At 36.9% G+C, this 20,084-nt stretch overlaps 1 protein-coding gene across 8 annotated transcripts in view; it reads right to left on the bottom strand.

Annotated features, from left to right (window-relative positions):
- The window catches only part of ALG13 (ALG13 UDP-N-acetylglucosaminyltransferase subunit), a 79,552-nt gene that overhangs the window by 5,647 nt on the left and 53,821 nt on the right, over window positions 1-20,084 (bottom strand). For 7 of the 8 annotated variants that reach the window (XM_054471082.2, XM_063660467.1, XM_063660464.1 and 4 more), the window contains 4 exons: window positions 19,825-19,896; window positions 18,066-18,231; window positions 10,023-10,250; window positions 2,134-2,174 (listed from right to left, as the gene is read on the bottom strand). In XM_054471082.2, the coding sequence (XP_054327057.1) occupies window positions 2,134-2,174; window positions 10,023-10,250; window positions 18,066-18,231; window positions 19,825-19,896 (507 nt within the window). The remainder of the gene's footprint in view (window positions 1-2,133; window positions 2,175-10,022; window positions 10,251-18,065; window positions 18,232-19,824; window positions 19,897-20,084) is intronic. The other variant, XM_054471083.2, reaches the window with a different exon arrangement.

The following is a 20,084-nucleotide window of genomic DNA, read 5'->3' as shown; positions in this document are numbered from 1 at the left end:
ATTGTCTTGGCTATATGGACTCTTTTTGGTTCCATATGAAATTTAAAGTAGTTTTTTTCTAATTCTGTGAAGGAAGTCAATGGTAGTTTGATGGGAATAGCATTGAATCTATAAATTACTTTGGGCAGTATGGCCATTTTCACGATATTGATTTTTCCTATCCATAAGCATGGAATGTTTTTCCCTTTGTTTATGTCCTCTCTTATATCACTGAGCAGTGATTTGTAGTTCTCCTTGAAGAGGTCCTTCCCATCCCTTGTAAGTTGGATTCCTAGGTATTTTATTCTCTTTGTAGCAATTGTGAATGGGAATTCACTCATGATTTGGCTATTATTGGTGTATAGAAATGCTTGTGATTTTTGCACACTGATTTTGTGTTGCACACAACTTCAACTTTGCTGAAGTTGCTTATCAGCTTAAGGAGTTTTTGGGCTGAGAAAATGGGGTTTTTAAAATATATAATTATGTCATCTGCAAACAAAGACAATGTGACTTCCTGTCTTCCTATTCGTATACCCTTTCTCTCTTGCCTGACTGCCCTGGCCAGCACTTCCTATACTATGCCGAATAGGAGTGGAGAGAGAGGACATCCTTTTCTTGTACCGGTTTTCAAAGGGAATGCTTCCAGCTTTTGCCCATTCAGTATGATATTGACTGTGGGTTTGTCATAAATAGCTCTTGTTAATTTGAGATACATTCCATCAATACCTAGTTTATAGAGAGTTTTTAGCATGAAGGGGTGTTGAATTTTATAGAAGACCTTTTCTGCATCTATTGAGATAATCATGTGGTTTTTGTCATTGGTTCTGTTTATGTGATGGATTACATTTCTTGATTTGCATATGTTGAACCACCCTTGCATCCCAGGGATGAAGCCGACTTGATTGTGGTGGATAAGCTTTTTAATGTGCTGCTGGATTCGGTTTGCCAGTATTTTATTGAGGATTTTCACATCGATGTTCATCAGGGATATTGGCCTGAAATTTTCTTTTTTTTGTTTGTCTCTGCCAGGTTTTGGTATCAGGATGATGCTGGCTTCATAAAATGAGTTAGAAAGGAGTCCCTCTCTTTCTATTGATTGGAATCATTCAGAAGGAATGGTACCAGCTCCTCTTTGTACCTCTGGTAGAGTTCGGCTGTGAATCCATCTGGTCCTGGACTTTTTTTGGTTGGTAGGCTATTAATTACTGCCTCAATTTCAGAACTTGTTATTGGTCTACTCAGGAATTCGACTTCTTCCTGGTTTAGTCTTGGGAGGGTGTGTGTGTCCAGGAATTTATCCATTTCTTCTAGATTTTCTAGTTTATTTGCATAGAGGTGTTTATAGTATTCTCTGATGGCAGTTTGTATTTCTGTGGTATCATTTTTTATTGTGTCTATTTGATTCTTCTCTCTTTTCTTCTTTATTCACCTGGCTAATGGTCTATCTATTTTGTTAATCTTTTCAAAACAAACCAGCTCCTGGATTCAGATTTTTTTGAAGGGTTTTTTGTGTCTCTATCAGCTCTGCTCTGATCTTAGTTATTTCTTGTCTTTTGCTAGCTTTTGAATTTGTTTGCTTTTGCTTCTCTAGTTCTTTTAATTGTGATGTTAAGGTGTTGATTTTACATATTTCCCAGTTTCTCATGTGGGTATTTAGTGCTATAAATTTCCCTCTAAACACTGCTTTAGCTGTGTCTCAAAGATTCTGGTACATTGTGTCTTTGTTCTCATTGGTTTCAAAGAACAAAATACAGTGCCTTAAATTTCTTTGAATTTGTCTAATTTTCACATAAAATGGAAAGACAGTCATAAAAATATTTTAGGATAATTCATTTATTTTGAGACAGAACACCACAGTGAAAAGTTAGCATGTAATTTTAAATATGATGGCTCATCTAATATATGCTGATTGTGCTGCTTACAGCCCAGTACCCCTCTCTTCAGTTTAACGACTATTTTATAAGAGAAACTAAAGCACTGGGAGGCTAAAGCAGACAACTGAACTATGTCATCTTCAGAGATCTCTTAGACAGAAATAAAATTTTTATTCCCCTTAGTGCTTTTGGCTTTTGAAGTTCAAGAGTCTGATTATCAAAACGGTCTATACTTTGAAAATAGGGCTTATCAAAGAAATTTTAACATGGCACTTACCTGCAATCCTAGATTGAAATAGTACTGCAAAACTTTTGTATCTAAAATTAAAAATCAAAAAAATTAGTGACTTGACTGACATAAGCAATTAGAATTATCTTTTAAAAGCTTTTCTGGCTGGGCACAGTGGCTCATGCCTGTAATCCCGGCACTTTGGGAGGCCTAGATGGGCAGATAACTTGAGGTCAGGAGTTCAAGACCATCCTGGCCAACATGGTGAAACCCTGTCTCTACTAAAACTACAAAAATTAGCCGGACATGGTGGCGGGTGCCTGTAATCCCAGCTACTCAGGAGGCTGAGGCAGGAGAATCACTTGAATCTGAGAGGTGGAGGTTGCACTGAGCCGAGATCATGCCACTGCACTCCAGCCTGGGTGACAGAGCGAGACTCCATCTCAAAAAATTAAAAAAAAAAAAAGCTTTTCTGTTTGAGCATTATTAAGATATCAGTGTAATCTTGCCACATTAATACCACTCTCAATTTTACCTTATAGTAATTTTACCTTATAGTAACCTACCAATATAGGTAAAATTATTTTCTCATCTAAGGTTTAGTTACCAAATAAAATTTTTATTTCTAATCTTAATTTTAGGCAGATGTTACAGGAATGTCACTTCGGTAATATTTAGGAAGAATCCAATAAAGGCATTTTCCTGTTTGTTTCAAGATGGAATTTTTACTTTAATACACTTCTAGAACATAAACAATCATTTTGGTCCTCAGTTACTAGCACTTATATACAGTACAGACTAATACTCTACTGCCAGAGATCAGTGATGCCTGCTGAGACAATTAGAACAATATGAAACAATTCATCCTGTTTTTATTTACCATGACTGACATACCACCACCAGAACTCCAAAGAGAAGGGCAATGAGCAAGGTAATTTCTCCCGACGTTATGAAACTAAACTATTTCATAAATGAACAAAAACTGTTCTTAGCATTCCAATTGGACCTCTAAATCTATTTTTATTGTTTGACCTGAGATCCACACATATTTTTATTTATAAAGTAATCTAACCTGAGTTCCACTAACAGATGAACTTTCAGAAAACCCCTCTTGAAGTTGGAGACTCCCTACACATACAAATACATTTATTGCCATTTTTTTAAAAATCAGCTTGTATTTTGACTATTATATAGGAGAACAGCATAAAGCCTAATGCTCAAGCTACAGAATATTTTAAAAAAATAGCAGGAAATAAATTCATGAGTGGCATGGGATTCTACTCGATACATATATCTATCAAATAACTTGTATACACAAACGCACGTAGCAGTATTAATAGCCAGAAAGTGAAAGCAACCCAAATGTTCCTCAACTAATAGATAAAATATGATACAGACATACTTTGGAGATATCATGGCTTTGGTTCCAGAAAAAAATAAAGCCAATATTGCAAGGAAGTGAGTCACACCAATTTTTTGGTTTCCTAGTAAATATGCTTATGTACTGGGCGTTATGCTTATAGCCGGGCGTGGTGGCCCAGGCCTGTAATGCCAGCACTTTGGGAGGCCAAGGTGGATGGATCATGAGGTCAGGAGATTGAGACCATTCTGGCCAACATGGTGAAACCCCATCTCTACTAAAAATACAAAAATTAGCCAGGTGTGGTGGCACGTGCCTGTAATCCCAGCTACTCGGGAGGCTGAGGCAGGAGAATCACTTGAACCTGGGAGGTGGAGGTTTCTGTGAGCTGAGATCGCACCACTGCACTTCAGCCTGGCAACAGAGCAAGACTCTGTTGCAAAAAAAAAAAAAAAAGTTATGCTTATACACTATACTGTAGTCTTTTAAGAGTATAATGGTGTTAGGTCTAAGAAAACAATGTACATACCTTAATTTTAAAATATGTTATTGCTGGCCGGGCACAGTGGCTCACGCCTGTATTCTCGGCACTCTGGGAGGCCAAGGCAGGCGAACCACTTGAGGTCAGGAGTTCAAGACCAGCCTGGCCAACATGGAGAAACTCCATCTCTACTAAAAATACAAAAAATTAGCCGGGCATGGTGGCGGGTGCCTGTAATGCCAGCTACTTGGGAGGCTGAGGCAGGAGAACTGCTTGAGCTCGGGAGGCAGAGGTTGTAGTGAGCCAAGATTGCACCACTGCACTCCAGCCTGGGTGACAGAGACTCTCCATCTCAAAATACATAAATAAATAAATAAACAAACAATACAATACAATACTGCTAAAAAAAAATGCTGACAGAAATGAAGGGAGAAAAGGGAGAACGTGCTGTTGGAAAAATGGTGCCAATAGATTTGCTTGACACAGGGTTCTCACAAATCTTCAATTTGTAAAAAAATAAAAATCACAGTATCTGTAAAACACAATAAAGCAAAGTGCAACAAAATGGAGTATGCCAATACATCCACACAATGCAATTTTTTTGGCCATAAAAAAGAATAAAGTACTGATACATGCAAAAACATGAACCTTGAAAATAGTATGCTTAGAGAAAAAAAGTTAGTTGCAAAAGCCCACATATTGTATGATTCTATTTACATGAAATGTCCAGAATAGGCAAATCCATGGCCAAACTAGAGGAGCGATTGCTAAGGCCAGGGAGAATGGGGAGCACCTACTAATGAATACATGATATATTCTCGGGGTTAGAAGAACTTAGATGGGAGAGTGAATGGGGAAAGAATTTGAGTTGAAGCACCACGCCAGCAAAGGCTTAGGAGAAGAAAACCTGCTACATAGAGTTCACACAGGAGTAGAAAGAGATAAGGTTGGAATAGAGACTAGATTGTGGAAAGTCATAAATGCCATACTTAGTCTGTTGAACTTTAATCTACAGAAACCAAAGAATCACTGAAGAGTTCTGAGCTAGGAACAGACACAAAGTGGAATAGTACCAGAGCAGTGAGACCAATGGAGAAGCTACTCTAACTGTTCAGGGACAAGGTGATAAAGGCATGACCTAGGAAAGAGGCAGTGGGTATTTTTTAAAAACACTCTGTGAAACACAGATTTTTAATAAATCAGCCAAGGGTAACATGCAAAAATCAATTTTATTTTTATGTACAGGACAAAATTGGAAAATAAAAGTTTTAAAATTCTGTTTACTACAGCTCCAAAAACCCAAATACATAGGAACACATTTAACAGAAGACGTAGAAGAAGACTGCTATACCAAAAAAAAAAAAAAAAGTTGAGAAACCAAACGCAACCTAAATAAATTGATGGGTATACTATGATACCATGTTCATGAATTCAAAGAGACCATACTGTTAAGAACTGGCATTCTCCCCAAATTGAGCTATAGATTATAAACACAATCCCTAATTTCCAGAGGGTTTTTTTTTTTTTGGGGTAAAATTTGATAGTGTAAGAGACATGCAAATGACCCTACCTTACTTCAAACCTTACTAAAAAGACAGTATAGTACTGATGTAAGGATTAAAAAATTGATCAATGCAACAAAAGAGGGCAAAGAAATAGACCTGCACTTAAAACAGTCATTTGATTTTTGACTAAAACACCAAAGTGATCCAACGAGGAAAGGAAAATCTTTTCCACAAATGGTACTGCTGGAATACTGGAGATCCATAAAGAAAAAAAAAAAAAATCACCTCCACCATCCGCAAAAATGAATTTGAGATGGACAGTGGACTTAAACATAAAACTAAATGAATTAAGCTTTTAAAGGAAAACATAGGAAACAATCATAATGACTTTGGAGTAAGACAAATAAGGCAAAGGTTTTTTGTTGTTTTTTTGTTTTTTTAAATTAAGTCAGAGTTTCGCTCTGTCACCCAGGCTGGAGTGCAGTGGCATGATCTCAGCTCAGTACAACCTCCACCTCCTGGGTTCAAGTGATTCTCTGGCCTCAGCCTCCCGACTAGCATTACAGGCACGCACCACCTCTCCCGGCTAATTCTTGTATTTTTAGTAGAGACAGGGTTTCACCATGTTGGCCAGGCTGGACTCGAACTCCTGACCTCAATTGATCTGCCTGCCTTGGCCTCCAAAAGTGTTAGGATTACAGGTGCCAGCCACCATGCCCGGCCAGTTTCTTAGATTACAGAAAGCAATACACACCAAAAAATGATTAGATTTCATCAGAATTAAAATCCTCTACCCATCAAAAAGCACCATGAAGAAAATAGATAAGCCACAGAATAGGAGCAGATATTCACAAAACATACCTGACAAAAGACTAGCATAGAGAATATGTAGAGAACGTCCGCAACTCAATAACAAGCACCCAATAAAAAAGAAAGCAGTCAAAATATGTGAACACTTTACAAAAAATATGCAAATGGCGAATAAGCACATGAAAAAAGTACTCAAACAACTGGACATCCACATGCAAAAATATGAATCTACACACACTTTACATACTTCACAAAAAAGTCACTCAAAATGGATCACAGACCTAAAAGTAAAATGCAAAACATAAAACTCCTAGACGATAACATAGGAGAAAATCTAGATGACCCCGAGTCTGGCAATTACTTTTTAGATACAATACCATAGGCATGATCCATAAAAGAAATAATTTATATGTTAGAGTTCTTTAAAATTAAAAACATCTGCTCTGCGAAAGACACTTAAGAGAATGAAAAGACAAGCCACAGACTTAGAAAAAATATTTGCAAAAGACATACCTGATATAATGGACTGTTAACCAAAATACACAAAGAACTCTTAGAACTCAATAAGTAAACTACCTGAATTAAAAACGGGCCAAACACCTTAAGAGATGTTTCACCAAAGATATATAGATGGCAAATAAGCACATGAAAAGATGCTCTACGTCGGATTTCATAAGAGAAATGCAAATTTAAACAATGAGATATCATTACACACCTATTAGAATGGCCAAAATCCAGAACACTGACAATACCAAATACTGGCATGGATGTGGAACTACAGGAACACTCATTCATTGCTGGTGGGAATGCAAAATGGTATAGCCACTCTGGAAGACAGTTTGACAGTTTTTTACCAAATAAAACATATTCCTATTCAACAGAGCAATTGTAATCCTTGGTGTTTACCCAAAGGAGTTAAAAATATATTTCCACAGGGCGCGGTGGCTGACACCTGTAGTCTCAACACTTCGGGAGGCTGAGGTGGGTGGATCACGAGGTCAGGAGTTCAAGACCAGCCTGGCCAACATGGTGAAACCCCACCTCTACTAAAAATACAAAAATTAGCCAGGTGTGGTGGTGGGTGCCTATATTCCCAGCTGCTCAGGAGGCTGAGGCAGGAGAATTGCTTGAGCTCGGGAGGCAGAGGTTGCAATGAGCTGAGATCGCACCACTGCATTCCAGCCTGGGTGACAGAGCAAGACTCCATCTCTCTATATATATTTCCACAAAAAAACTTGCACGTGGATGTTTAAGGCAACTGTAACCAAAAGTGGAAGCAACCAAGATGTTATTCAGTAGGTGAATGGATCTATAAACTGTGGTACATTCAGATAATGATTTGGTGAGGAAATTTAAATATATATTGCTAAGAGCCACTCTGAAAAGGCATATATTGCATGACTGCAACTATATGCCATTCTGGAAAAGTCAAAACTATGGAGACAGTAAAAAATCAGTGATTGCCAGGAGTTGGGGGATGAATAATAATAGGCAGAGCACAGATTTCTGGGGTAGAAATGCTCCATTATAGCGTCCATGTGATGCTATAATTAAGGATACATGTCATCATTCATTTTTCCAAACTCATGAAAGTGCAAGAGCAAGAATGAACACTAATATAAACTATGGCCTCTGGATGATAATGATGTGCCAAGGTAGGTTCATCATTGTATCAAATATTCCACACTCTGGTATGGTGGGGGACACTGATAATATGGGAGGCTACGGACATGTGGGGGCTGGTGGAAAATGGGAAATCCCTATGCCTTCCTCTCAATTTGGCAAGGAACAGAAAACTGCTCTATAAAATAGATTTTTTTAAAACATGATCAGTCACCAGAATGGATAAAGTTAAGGAGTGTGGTGACAATAAACGTTGGTGAGCAAGAGAAACTACTGGAATTCTCATACGCTGCTGGTGGAAGTGTAAAATGGTACAACTTTGGAAAAATGTTTGGCAGTTACTGATAAAAGTAAACACATATCTCTCTATGACCCAGCAATTCCACTGCTAGGTATTTGCCCAAGGGAAATAAAAACATATGTTTACAAAGACTTTTACAAGAATGTTCATAGCAGCTTTTTTCGTAACAGCCCTAAACTGGAAATAGTCCAGCTATCTATCACCAACAGGAGAATGGACAAACTGTAGAACAGTCATACAATGAAATGCTATTCAGCAATGAAAACAAATGGACTACTGACACATGCAACAACAGACAAATCTCAAAATTATGCCAAGTTTAAGAAGCTTTCCATAAAGATTATATACTATATGATTACATTTCTATAAAATCCTAAAACAGGTAAAACTAATCTATGGTAGAAAAAAGTCCAAACAGTGGTTGCCTCTAGGGAGAGCATGGGAAAAACTGGGAAGGAGCATGAGGGAAATTTGTGGCACAATGTTAATACTTTATACCTTGATAGGGATTTGGGTTACACGAGTGCATGCATGCATATGTTAAAACTAAGCTAATGTGCATTTAAGTTTTGTACATTATATGTAAACTGCACATCAAAAGGAAAAAACTACTTAATGATATGTATCCTGAAGTTTTTATGGGGAAGCGTACAAATGTCTACAATTTACTTAATGTATCAAAAAGAAGATGGATTAATAGAGATGGATGGAGGGGAAGATGGATAGATATGTGATAAAGTATAAACGTTAATGATAGAATCTAAGTGATAGATATGACTTCATTCTAAAATTCAACTTGGATGAATGTTTGAATATTGTCATAGTAAAATATTGGAAAAATACAAAATCAGCATTATGTGGTGACTAAGTACATCTTGGGTACAGGTAAGTAAGGGAAGGGAGAGTAGTAAAGAAATCAGGGTTTAGATATTGGGCAAATTAGGTGGAAATGATACCACTATTAACAAAATAAAAAACCAAGGAGAAAAGTCAATGTTTTGTGTGGCCTGGGGAAAAGATAAATATGAGGAATTTCATTATTGAAATGAAAACTGAAAAGCTAAGTGAAAATGTCTAGCAAGTATCTGGAGACAAGTAACTAAAACTTCTGATGCCAAGGCTAGCTAGATTTAGGAATAAACTACATAGAAGTAACAGGGAAGTTAAAGGTAGGGAAAAAACAGAAGGGAGTTAAAGAAAATCTTGGTGATTAGGGGTTGGAAAAAAAAAAGCAAAAATAGAGAAGCAGCTAGAAAAACCAAGAAAATATTATAGCAAGAAAGTATAAGCTACAAACAATTCTCAACTATAATTCTCTTGAGAAATATGCCAAACTGAGGAGTAATAAAGAACTTCCAATGAAAAACTACTCCTTAGATGTTTAAGAAAACACAGCTGAAATTCAAGGCAGATAAGACTCCTAATCCCCACTCCCCCAAATCTTTAAAATTCAGTTGAAATTCTAAATATAAAAGACTGCAATAATTCATGCACTTGTGGAAAGAATTTAAGAAATAAAGAAAAATCTGACACCAAGTCCTGTTTTGCAAGGAAAAACAGTTAAGAAAAGCAAAGATATCCATTTGAGAATCTTCTTCAGGGTAGGCATGTAGCTACCAAAAAAACAAAACAAAACAGCAGCACATGTCAACTCAACCATCCACTTGTTGATTATGTAGAAGATATTCTCAGTTTTCAGCTTTTAATTGCTCCTTTCCTTAGTCACTTCCAGTATTGTGCTCTCAAGTCAATTTTCATTTGGTTCCCCATTCCCCAATAGGTCAACCAAAGAGAGATATGCTCTAACAATATTTTTTAAGTCTCAGACCCCTCACCTAAGTCTCAAAATCTACTTACCTTGAGGCAAATCACTGCCGCTTGGATCACAGGAATAAGGTGGAGGTGGTAGTGGTGGTGGTGGTTGTAAGTTTGAAGCCTCTCCCACATCAAGAGCAGGAGGAGGAGGAGGAGGAGGAGGAGGAGGTGGTGGTGGTGGTGGTGGTGGTGGTGGTGGTGGTGGTGGTGGTAGAGAGGCACCAGCATGAGGAATAGCAGAATGGCATGGATAGGATGGTGAGGCAATCACTAACAAAGAAACAAAACATAAAGTAGCAATACACAACTATAACACCTTATGAACAGTAGGCTCATCTACTTTTCTTGTCTCCAGTATGGTCAAAGAACTCTTAATTCTTAAGGTTTGGCTTTAAAAAAAAAAACTTGGACAGTGAATTGTCTACATTCTCTTAGACATTAACAATGGAGAACTAATTCATAACAGGTCATTTTGATTTAAGAAAAGTATTGGAAATTAAAAGGGAAAAAACTGGAAGAGGCAGAGCTTTGACTATCAGACTTTGAACATTTAGCTAACAGGTACATAAATAAAACATAATTAAAGCAAAATTTTTACTTAGTTTAATACCCAATGCAAATTTAAGAATGTTTTCAGCAATCTGTCACTCTCAGTCAAATCACAAAATGCAGAAGCTAGTAAGAGATGGACTAAAGTGCACAGACTACAGATTTTAGCAATCCTTGAAGATTTCCACTGGTAGCATCTCAGGAATATAGGGAACTTTAAATCATGAACGTTCCATTTCTAAGAAGGTACAGAATCTAAAAACAGGTTAGATACAATATCTTATCCCTTTAGCTTTCTATACCTGTTACTATAGCTTAGAAATAATCAATATTTAAAAGTTTTTGACATAAGAAATTCAGATGTAATTATATTTAAATATTAATCCTCTATGACAATAAAGGAAACAATGTGGTTACAACCTAGTAAAAACACATACCTGCATATATGTATGACATAACACGCAAATTTGTTAATTTTTTTTACAAAAGATGAATAATACAAACCTTCAAGTTTAACTGAATAATTTTAGCCAGCTTAAATCCAAGTACAAAATTTCATCATTTTGTTATCTGCATTATCATTTTAACTCTGAGAAACACAGAAAGTTTAGTCTTATTCTATAAATGTTTAAAGTCAGAGTTTTAGCACACTGAGTTTAGCATAGGAGCATAGGAACAATTCACACAAGCTGAATTTGTTATTCTGATATTTTAGCAAGACATAATCCACATTGTTTCCATTTAGTGACCAGTACTAACAATATACTCATCTATATCTTTTGTACATTTACAGGCTAACAGTAATAGATCTGTGTCTTCAGGTGACGTAAAACTTGATAAACAACTGTTTAGGAGTGATGCAATTATCTCTTGATTGTGGTGGTGGTTACACAACTCTATGCATTTGTCAAAGCTCACAGAACTGGGCACCAAAAAAATGAATTATACTGTATCTAAACAGTTTTTCAAGCTTGCTCAACTAGCTGTTTTGGAGTTTTGTCATATATTTCGAAATCTCTACTTTTACAGTTTTGGGAAAGGAACTTAATTTTCAGAATATCCCCAAATGTTCTAGATACAGATTTTTTAATGGCTCCTCCAACAAAGCTCTGCTCTTATTCCTTTTAAACTAGCACTGAAAACGTATCATGCCATTTTTTTTTTTAAAAAAAAAGCAAATGGAGAAAGGCAATTAGCTGAAGACAGTAGAATGTGATTATGATCGCTAGGTAAAAACCAACTACTAGACATAGAAGTGGCTAAATACATTCTCACGGGCCTGAAGGAATCAAGAGTAGACACAATTTGGAGGTTACTTTGTCTGAATTCACCTTCCTTATAAATGCACAGTATTACAATAAACCCTCTAAGTAAAAGCTTTTACAATTTCAAGTTTCTATAGAGATGCATGAGCTTCTCATCCTCAGACTTAAGAAGAGCTCCACAGGCTTAACAGATACACTTCAAGGGATGGCTCAAGAATTATAGAAACGTCTTCTAAAATACTAGTAGAAATCAATGTAATGCATTCAGAATGCTGATTTCCCCCATCCATGTAGCTGTAGTCTGCTTCAGGACACTTCAGAAGAAAACATAAATATATATAATAAGATACTGCTGCTTCTCTAGAAATCACAGAGCAGGGCCAAGGCCAAGGTGTGGTGAGATGCTCCAGTGCAAAATTTAAGGGGCTACCAAAACTAATACAAAGAAAACTATTATGAATACAACATCAAAATTTTCAATAAAGACAGGATCCAACCCTGTACTTGCATGATCCCAAGAGTATATGCCTTACTCAATGCACCTTAAACCTGACCCACAGATCCTGTCTTTATTTAAAATTGATACTTTGTTCTCAAATTTTTTATATTAATCTTTATTTTTAAAAATGATGAATTAAAGTGTTATTTATCTTGATTACTGTGTTTTTTTTTTTTTTTTTTGGCATTCCATTAAATTTTGCACTCAGGGACAGTCACTGATCCCAGCCCTGGCAAAAGACTTGGGAACATTTACTGAAACCCAGAGTTTGAAGTTGACAGGATTTAATGCCTAAAAGGAGACTCATATTTGAAGGCAATCATCACATCTTGTTACCTGGCAGATTAGCAGTCACTTAAGGATGGAAGGGGCCTGCCAGAGAGACATATGAAGAACAAAGTGGGAAAAATCAGTCATTTCATCTATAGGATTGACAAGAATGACAAAGAGCAACTGAAAATCAGCCAGATCTAGTAAAGAAGACCTATAGTTGAGGTTCATCAAGTGACTGATAGAACAAAAAGTAAATAAATGAAGGCAGTATGCATTTTTAGAAAAATCTGGCATTTAAATCGTAATCTTTCAATGATTCCACATAAATAAAACATTACAATGCTTGCTTCATCTGTCACTTGAATTTAAGCTCAGACAGCTGCTAGAAGCAGACAGCAAACATTTTCCCTTACAACTAGCACAAAGTAGTAAAAGTAGTGTCTACATTAACATTTCCAGTGAAAAAATTATATCATCATTAACATTTATTGTATGTTTTTGTTCCAGGCACTGTGCTAAGCACTCTTTTTTTTTTTTGAGACAAAGTCTCACTCTTGCCCAGGCTGGAGTGCAATGATGTGATCTCAGCTCAATGCAACCTCCAACTCCTGAGTTCAAGTGATTCTCTTGCCTCAGCCTCCAGAGTAGCTGGGATTACAGGCATGTGCCACCATGCCCGGCTAATTTTTGTATTTTTAGTAGAGATGGGGTTTCCCCATGTTGGCCAGGCTGGTCTCGAACTCCTGACCTCAGGTGATCCGCCCGCCTCGGCCTCCCAGAGTGCTGGGATTACAGGCATGAACCACCATGCCCTGCTCACTTTATCTTTTTATAAATAAAACAGATACAGCAAACAAATCAAATATACTGCTTAATGAGTTATTTTAATGTGGATACTACCCATGTCTATAAATACTTTTCCCTCCTACCATAACCAACCGTTGTTTTGACTTTAATAGTAATCACTTCCTTGGGGTCTTTTCAGAGTTTTGTCACTCAAATGTGCATCCTTGAACAGTAGTTTTTTAGTCTCGTCCATTAAAAAGTTGGATATTTCCTGAATGTCTTAATCTATTGGTCCTCCATCCATTTCCTGACAAGTTCTGCTTTAAAGAACCTGGGCCCTTTGACCTGACAAGCTTCCCATAATCTGGATTTTGCAGATTACATACTCATGCTGCAATCCAACATGTTATTCTGTATTTCCTGTCAATAGGCAGCTAGATCCAGGAGACTGAATCAGATTCAGGACTGATTCCTTTGGGACATCTATAACATCTATAGCTAATGTCTGAATGACTTTGCAATCTTAGTAGCTACTGATGTTTAATGTCCATCCATTTAATAGGAACTGAAAAATTATTTTCACTTTTTAATTGATTAGTTAGAACACTATTACAAAAACATACTTCCCCTCATCTATTTGGCTATTCAGTAGTATACTTCATATAAGGAAGGCAGAATAAATGTTTGATTATTTCATGTTCCAGTTTTCAAGAAAATTGATTTCCTATTATCCTCTTAAAGTAAGCAATTTTTAAAATATCACTAAGAACTTTTATATTCAACATACTTGGTATATTCCAATCTATTGCAACGATCATTGTTGAGGCTCAAATTGTTCCAACTTTGGCCAGTGGGAATCTCCCTTTGTGATGGTTTCTGAGTCCTTTTGACATAATGCCTATACTCTTTGATATGTTCCTTGCTATCTGGTATGACAAGATGTTCCAGGCTCATCTTCAACATTTCCTGCCCAGACCTGGAATCAGCCATTTCTCCACAGAGCCGTTTATTTTTAAAAGTAATAAATGGTATTTTAAGACAACAAACTAGGTGCTAGGGATACTTATTGTTTTCAGGCCTTTCAGTGGACAGAGCGAGGAACATATACATATATTTAAAGATGAAATATCTCAAGTTCATACTGATATTTCTAATTCAAATTCAAGAGTATAAAAGCTTTTAATTAACCTCTATAACATCTGCATTACCTTTTTTCCACACTAAGAATCCTGGTTCACAAGGGCACAGGGGATAAAATTAGAATATCCCACAATTACTCATTTGCTTTAGCTCACATTACACAGTCTTGGAATAACTTTCTGAGTATCTAAACTAAAGAATCTGATGTGACTGAGAGCATGAAAAAATGCTTTGCCCATATTCTCTCAATTCTATCATTTAAAAAAATAACTACATCTACATCCTCCAAACATAAGGCTATTACATAGTATAGTCTCAACTTCTCAGCCCTCATTTGTCTTACTTCTACAGGTAACTATGTATTTAATACTTACCATCACGTCTTATGTCTCTAATTGTTCTGCCTCTAATTGTTCTGGTACACAATACCAGAACAATGTCTCTAATTGTTCTGGTAGCCTAAAACTCAAAAGTTCATTCTCTAGTACACTGTTGTCCAATACAACTTTTTGTGATAGAAATATTCTATATCTCTGCTGTCCAATACAGTAGCTACTAGCCACATGTGGCTTTTAGCACTTGGTATGTGGCTAATGCAACTGAGGAACTACAGATTTACTTTATTTAACTGTAATTAATTTAGTTTCCACACGTGGCTAGTGATTAACCTGCTTGACAGCACAGTTCTCACAGATTCATCAGGAAGGGCTCATGGGAAGAATATTCTTGGTTTCTCACATGTTGCCCTTTGTGCTTGAAAATCAGTTTGACTGGATATAAAATTGCTGGTTCACATATTCTTTCCTTGAGTATCTTAAATGTTATTCCACTGTCTTCTAGCATAAAGCAATGCTGTCAAAGTTTGATGATTATCATTGTATTTCTCTTATATGCCATAGACTCTTAGGACTTTTTAACTCTAGCAATTTTATTACAATATTCTGCTGTTTATTGCTCTGGGTCAATATTCTCAGGTATTCAGGGTGCTGTTTCAAGTATGTACTTTTAAAACTTTTTAAACTTATGGTTTGACTTTGTGTCCCCACCCAAATCTCATCTTGAATTGTAAACTGAGTTGTAATCCCCAGGTGTCAAGGGACAGACCTGGTGGGAGGTGGCTGGATCATGGGAGTGGTTTCCCCTATGCTGTTCTTGTGATAGTGAGTAAATTCTCATGAGATCTGATAGTTTTATAAATGGCAGTTTCTCCTGCTCTTTCTCTCTCTCCTGGTGCCTTGTAAAGAAGGTGTCTGCTTTCCCTTTGCTTTCCGCCATGATTGCAAGTTTCCTGCGGCCTCCTCAGCCACGCAGAAATGTGAGTAAATTAAACCTCTTTCCTTTATATATTACCCAGTCTCAGGCATTTCTTTATAGCAGTGTGAAAACAACCTAATACAAAACTTCAGCAAAGTTTTCTAAATTATAGCTTTTAGTATTATTTTGTTCCTTTACTTTGGTTTTTTCAGAGACTTCTATCCGTGTTTGATCTCATTTGCCTAACTTCAAATATGTCGCTTTTAAATCTTTATCTTCATTTTTTTTTTCAATTTTAGATTTCCCTCTTCTTACATCTTTTTTTTTTTTCTGAAGTTTATGGCCGGGTGTGGTGGCTCATGCCTGTAATCCCAGCACTTTGGGAGGCTGAGGTGGGTGGATCACTTAAGCCTAGGAGTTCAAGACCAGCTTGGGCAACATGGCAAGACCCTCTCTCTACAAAAACACAGTAATTAGCCGAGTGTGGTGGCGTGTGCCTATAGTCCCAGGTACTAGGGGGCTGAGGCAGCAGTACTGCTTGAACCCTGGAGATCCAGGCTGCAGTGAGCCATGATCATGCCACTGCACTCCAGTCTTGGTGACAGAGCAATACCTCGTCTCAAAAAAAAAAAAAAAAAAAAAAAAAAAATTAAAGCCTAAAGCACTCTTATTTCTCTTAAAGCATTATCTGCTGTACATACAGAGTGGGTATCCCTAATTTGAAAATCTGAAATTCAAACTGCTCCAAATTCCAAAACTTTCTGAGTGCCTACATAGTGCTCAAAGGAAATGCTCATTGGAGAATTTTGGATTTTCAGATTAGGAATGCTCAACAAGCATAATGCAAATATTCCAAAATCTAAAAAAATCCTAAGTCCAAAACACTTCTGGTCCCAAGCACTTTGAATAAAGAATACTTAACCTGTATTTGCTCAAGCTCATTACAGTTTAGTCTCCATTACTAAAATGACCTTATCCCCTTTATAATTCTTTCCTGAGTTCTATCACCTCAGGTGAGTTTTTCTAATTCTGATTTATGTTATTCTTTAATGTTTTGTATTATTAATATCTTTAGCTCATTTTGAAATAGTTTGTCACAGTTTTTAGTTTGTTTAGATCTGTTTAGTGTTTCATTTCTAACATGTTTTCATTGTCTGTAGGGATATTCTGCTTTTTATTCCTTAAGATATATTTGTGTAGCATTTGACCTTAATCCTTTTCTTTTGTTCTTTTCCCTGACCTGCTCTTTTCTCTATCCTGATCAATTCAGATTCCACTCTTAGCAGTTTCTTCCCAGTGAGGAATACTAATTCTAAAAGGGAACTCTGGCAGGTCAAATTCTGAAGAGTTAGAGGTTAAACTGTTCTAAGCCCTTTAAGTCCTTCTACTATGTGCCTCATGCACTCACCTAGTATTAGAGAGACCAAATCCCTTCCCAGCTTTGGCTGCTGCTTCCAAATTGTCTGCCCTACTTTTCAGTGAATTCTTATTCACTGGAATTCTCAGGTACATAAGACAACATCCTCAATGCTTCTATGTTCTTGCTCCCTCACAGACCCTGACAGCATGCAGGTCTTGTGACTAGTGGTTTGTCCCTACCTGCTTAAATCCTGGGGTTCATGGGGATACCTTGTCACCTAGATTTTTGTAGGTGTCATGGGTTTTGACTTCACTATTTCCATTTTTATTTTGAGACTCAGAAAAGCTAATGCTGTTGTTGCCACCACCTTCCTAAAAGTCTGCTGATAATTTAAAATTTTATTAACTCACTGAAAAGTCCACAACCACTTCATGAATTGGTACTATCAGTACCCCCAAGCCACAGATAAAAAGCTTCAATAATTTGTGCAAAATTACACAATAAGTAGTAAAACCAGGATTCTAACCCAGATCTTTTAAATTCCAGAGCCTATATCTTTTATTATGATATTTACAGGGCAATTATTCATTACAAAGGAACGTGTTTTATAGAATAAATTCCTGAAAAGTCTGCTATAAGGTGAGAAGCATCGCTATCTTAACTCTTACACGATAAAACTTAACTCAAGGTTTGAGAAACTAGTACAAGTCCCCTAATTCAGCAGGTAGCAAAATGAAAGGTATAAAATCTTACCAGCACAAAATATTCAAGAATAAACTTGAATCCCTGACTCTCAAATCTCATGGATTCCTCAATGGCAGAACATAATTTATTAAGTAGGTTAAATAAATTTAATTCTGGAAATTAAAGTAATGGTATGCAATTACCAGAATAGCTGGATGTGCATGTTCATGAATAGGAAAAGAGGCTTCCAAAGTAAATATCCGCTAATAACCTACCTGGCTTGCCGTGTGTAGGTGGAGATACAAATAGAGGCTGTATAGCATTCTGTGAGGAAACTGAAGTGGTACTAATAGCTTGATTAGCTGCTGCACCGTTAGATAAGACTGGAGCTGGAACATTATTGGCACAGGAAGCTGCAACTGCTGCAATATTTCCCATCACCTGTAAGTGTGGAAGAAAGTTCAAAACTCTAAGTTTGGTTTTTAAACAGTAGATTATCTGATCCTAAACTTCAGAAAATAGTAATTAGTTTAGACAACTAAAACACTGAAAGTCAATCTTTATGTAAACCTTATATAGGAAGGTTATTTCTTTCAGAAGATCTTAGGTCACTTGAGAGCTTTAATTTTTTAATTCATTTATTTCTAAAAAGGTAATACATTAATATGATTTGAGAATCAAGTATTAAATCGTATACAATGGAAAGTTTCCCTCCAAGCCCTGTCCTCCGTCTACCTAGTTGCCCGCTCCCCAAACAGTTAACCTCTGGGCTTCCTGCATATTATTCCAAAGATTTGTAACTCATTTTTACATGCATATATATTGCCCCACACAAGCAAACACCTTTTTTTGAGACAGAGTCTCACTCCCATCGCCCAGGCTGGAGTGAAGTGGCATGATTTCATTCACTGTAGCCTCAACTTTCCAGGCTCAGGTGATTCTCCCACCTCAGCCTCCTGAGTAGCTTAGGACTACAGTCACGCACCATCACGCCCAGCTAATTTTTTATATTTTTAGTAGAGATGGTTTTGTCATGTTGCCAAGGCTGGTGTTGAACCCCTGGGCTCAAGCAATCTGCCCGCCTTAGCATCCCAAAGTGTTGGGATTACAGGCATGAGCCACTGCATCTGGCCTACACTTTTTTCTTTTTTAAAGAGAAAAGGTGCCTTGCATTTTTTATAACATTGTAAGACTGTAATTTTTTTTTCTGCTTAGGCCACAGCTCCTTAAGAGAATAAACTATTTTTCCACAGCACCCAGTACGGGGCTGTGCACAGAAAGATATTCAATAAATGGTAACAGACTCTTCTTGAACATACTGTCCTCACTGGGAGTCTCCATTTTCTTCCCACCCAACTGCAGTGTGGCTGCTACCCACCCTGGTTCTCTGAAACTGTATTCAAAGTCACCAGTGGTCTCTATGTCAACAAATCTTAGTAGACTTTTGTTAAGTCTTATGTTGCTTGACCTCTTGGCAGCAACTGACACCTGGCTGCTCCTTGAAACGTTCTCTTCCTAGGGCTTCCATAATATTCCTCTCTCATGCTTTTCCTTCCTCCTTAGATGGTCCTTCTCTGCCCATTTTCTAAAATTTGATAATCCACGGGCTCTGTTCTAGTAAATGCCCTTCTCAATCTCTTCCTTTGCCCGGGATGATCTTGTTTACTCCTATGGTTTCAGCTACCTTTTATAATGCTGACTCTCCATTCTACAGGAAAGCTTTAAAATTAAGTTTCAGTTAATGAGACAGAATTGATGGGTAATTTAGATTAACTCACTCTTTATATAAAAGAGGCTCACAGGAGACTATGAGTAATCTAAAGCCAGCACATAGAACAGTGTCTGGAACACAGTAGATGCTCAATAATTTGTTGAATTAATTTACTAATCACTGTGTCAGACACCAGAAGGTACAATAATACCTAAAGGAATGAAAGCAGTTGCTTTGAAGTATGATGAAGGTAAATGAAAAGAGAAAATTCATTTTTCTGTGTTCAGGCCATTGTAACTGCTTAATAACACTATGAATATTACCTTCTGGGGGTAGTTGTATGAGGTAACTGTGTCCTGAGGAGACATAGAACATGACTTTCTGTCCTGAAGAGACTTTAACGAATACAAAAATATAGTTAAATAAAAAAACAAACAACACATCAATAACTTTGTTTCAACATATTTTAAAACTATATGAAAGTGATCAGTCCTGAAAAAATTCAAATTTGGAAGTGACTCCTAAGACAAAGCTCTAAAAGTTATCACTCTAAAATGTGATGTAGGTGACTGTTTTGTTACAT

This window comes from Pongo pygmaeus, chromosome X (genome assembly GCF_028885625.2).
Source record: "Pongo pygmaeus isolate AG05252 chromosome X, NHGRI_mPonPyg2-v2.0_pri, whole genome shotgun sequence".
Lineage (NCBI taxonomy): Eukaryota > Metazoa > Chordata > Mammalia > Primates > Hominidae > Pongo > Pongo pygmaeus.
The sequence above is the reverse complement of the archived record's forward strand: the minus strand, read 5'-3'. Positions and strand labels throughout refer to the sequence as shown.